The 3,481-nt window shown below is 41.3% G+C and overlaps 1 protein-coding gene across 1 annotated transcript in view; it reads right to left on the reverse strand.

The window, feature by feature from the left end:
• LOC102773479 (zinc finger protein 420) overlaps positions 1-3,481 on the reverse strand; it is a 63,198-nt gene that overhangs the window by 35,062 nt on the left and 24,655 nt on the right. The window contains exon 2 of the mRNA XM_006755002.2: positions 1,737-1,863. Coding sequence (XP_006755065.1) covers positions 1,737-1,863 — 127 coding nt within the window. The remainder of the gene's footprint in view (positions 1-1,736; positions 1,864-3,481) is intronic.

Consider the following 3,481-nt stretch of genomic DNA (forward strand, 5'->3'; position numbering starts at 1 on the left):
CCTCCCGGGTGCACAATTTTTTGTGCACCGGGCCTCTAGTAGATGTATAACTGTGTATCCTATATAATGAGGAGGTAATATGCAAATTGACTGTCACACACTTGCACACAAGATGGCCGCCCCTATATGGTCACAAGATGGCCATGCCCATGTCATCACAAGATGGCCTGCAGGGGAGAGCAGTTGGGGGCAAACAGGCCAGCAGGGGAGGGCAGTTGGAAGCAAGGTCAGGCCAGAAGGGGAGGGTAGTTGGGGGCGATCAGGCAGGCAGGCTGAGGTTAGGGGCAATCAGGCAGGCAGAGGGGTTAGGACAATCAGGCAGGTAGGCAGAGGCAGTTAGGGGTGATCAGGCAGGCAGGCAGGTGAACGGTTAGGATCCAGCGGTTCCAGATTGTGAGAGGGATGTCCGACTGCCAGTTTAGGCCCGATTCTTGTTTAGACCGTTAAAGTGTGTATGCATTTTTGGAGGGACACACTGTAGTTTTGTTTTCAAATTATTTTTTATTTCTCCCACAAGAATGTAAGTTTCAACAGAATAGGAAACTTGTCTAGTTCTTTATTTCTACAATGCCTACTACAGTCCTTGGCACAAAACAGGCCCTCATAAATATATTTTTAATGAATGAAAACATTTTAAAGAATGCAGATAATGATATGTCTAAACACAAAAAAATATATGAAAAGGAATTGACCAACAAGTTTATATAAAAGGGTTGTCACTGAGGAAAAGAAGAGTGCCTGCATGCTTTTCTTCTGAAATCAGAGGCATTTTTTCACAAGACTTGGGCCCTGTTGAAGAATGTACCACACAGTAACTTCATAAAGCCTTCATTGGAAAGAGGACTGAGGAGGCAAGAGATAGTTATATTCAAGTAACATAAAGAGTCCAAAGAATAAAGTGATCAGTTAGGTGGGAAAATCACTTTAATATTAAAGTTTTAATGTATATAGACTCTCTCCTAAAAAAACTTTCTTAATCACAGGTTCTTCCTGAGCTATTTTACAATAAAAACTGTTTCTAGCATACTCATTCAATGTGAAATACAAAGTTCTTAAAGTGTAATATTCAACTACAAAACCTAAGAGCTTGTGCTTGTTGCAATGGATCGGGTACACATGAATTGTTAGTGAAATGCATTGATCCATCCTATCCTATATAATAAAAGGGTAATAGGCAAATTGTCCCCTCAACCAGAGTTCCACCAGAGTTCAACGAGGGGTGGAGGGGGGGCGGCTAGGAGCAGCCCACCAACCACCTGCAGGCCCTCCCCCCAGCTGGCCTGGCCTGATCGGTCCCAATCAGGGCAGGCCGGCCGGAACCCACCCATGCACAAAGTCCTACAGTGGGCCTCTAGTCACTATATAAATAAAATAAGCTCTTCTGTTGTAAAAAAAAAAAACACCCAACATTTATTTCTGCATCTATTTTTTTTTAATATTAAACTTCTTTAGCAGATCTAAATGATAACAACAAATAGCAAAAGTGTCCCAGAATTCAAATCTAGCCCCTTGATCATTAAGGAAGATAGGAAGGAAGACAGAAGGAAGATAGGTAACTATATTTTAAAGATAAATGTGCCCTATATGAAACTATCTATGTCTGCCTCTAGTAATTTAAAACCATTCATTTGAGAAAAAGAAGAAATTCAGTTAATTACTTAAAAACAACCTTGAAATAACATCATATAAGGATTGATTTCAAAGACAGATCCTAAAATACTATGGGGTATTCTTACCTAGTGACACCAAGTTACTATAGTTCTCCAACATCACATCTCTGTACAAATCCCTTTGAGCAAAGTCCAGGCATTCCCACTCTTCTTGAGAGAAGTCAATGGCAACATCCCTGAACATCACCAATCTCTGAAACAACAAACATAATACTACTAGTGGATATAAAGAAAATGTATTTTCAGTGGAGGGGGGATGATGCAGAGCTCTTAACCATAAAGATAACAGAAAAAACATGGTAGGAAGTATCTCTCACATGGATGATACTACAAAAATTGGTGCTTCTGAAGTGACAACATGTTCCTTTTTATTCCTGTTGTTGTAGCCATTTCCTGAATATAGAACATCTCATTATGAACATAGTCTGGGAATTAATAAAGTTAAATAAGTAAAATTAATTTTTAAATGCAATGTCCCAATTAAAAGAAATAGCGTACAGAAGCACCCTGTACAATCTTATCTTGTATATCCTACATGCCCAATAAATGAAAGTTTCCCTTTTTATTTACTATTTAAGAAATAAGAGTCCCTGACACTCTGCTCACCCAATTTGCAGGTCCATTTAAGCCACTTCCAGTGGCTTTTCTATAAAAATGGCCTGTCTTGGCTCATGCTGTGGACTTTCCTAAATTCGCTCAAAGGTTCACAGCCCCACCAAGCAGCATCTGGCCTCAATATGCCACGTACCTCTTGCTAAGTGGTCCCAGACCTGGCACTAGCAGCAGACAAACTTGATTCACACCTTGATTTCTCCCAGGCATCTCCAAGTAATTTAAAACCATTCATTTGAGAATAAATTACTACCTCTACTAATTTAAATCCATTCATTTGAGAATAAGAAAAAATTCAGTCAATTACTTAAAAACAACCTTGAAATAAAATCATATAAGGCACCTCCCAGCACAAGTAGCACCCATCTGCAGATCACTTTGTAGCTCATGCCAAGTAGCCCTGGACAAGGCACAGGTAGCAGCTAACCTTAGTCTGGACCTTCCAAAAAGGCCCAGAGCCAGTGTGTGGCCAGCTTCATACTAAACTGGAGTACCACCCAACCACGTTCACGAGCAACGCACTCCAGGGGCAGAATTGGCGGGCACCAGAGCCCCGCAGAGGTGAGTTCTACTCTGTGGGGTCAGCCTCTACACCAGTGATGGCGAACCTATGACACACGTGTCAGAGGTGACATGCGAACTCATCTTTTTGGTTGATTTTTCTTTGTTAAATGGCATTTAAATATATAAAATATATATCAAAAATATAAGTCTTTGTTTTACTATGGTTGCAAATATCAAAAAATTTCTACATGTGACATGGCACCAGAGTTAAGTTAGGGTTTTTCAAAATGCTGACACGCCGAGCTCAAAAGGTTCACCATCACTGCTCTACACTGTAGTTCCTCCACTGTAGTCATGGCTGGTCAATCCCTCCCACTGATAAGCCAACAACAATCAAGGAGGATACACATAGCCCACACACAGGGTATGTATAAACTGCCCAGCTAAGATGATAGGAGAAGCTACCCCACTGAGCTCTACAGAACACCTACTACATTAAGACATACTACTAAGCCAAAACCAGTTTGGCTCAGTGGATAGAGCATTGGCCTGCGGACTGAAAGGTCCCAGGTTCGATTCCGGTCAAGGGTATGTACCTTGGTTGCAGGCACATGCCCAGTAGATGTGCAGCAGGCAGCTGATGGATGTTTCTCTCTCATCGATGTTTCTAACTCTCTATCTCTCTCCCTTCCTCT

Source organism: Myotis davidii, unplaced genomic scaffold (genome assembly GCF_000327345.1).
Source record: "Myotis davidii unplaced genomic scaffold, ASM32734v1 scaffold613, whole genome shotgun sequence".
Classification (NCBI taxonomy): Eukaryota; Metazoa; Chordata; class Mammalia; order Chiroptera; family Vespertilionidae; genus Myotis; species Myotis davidii.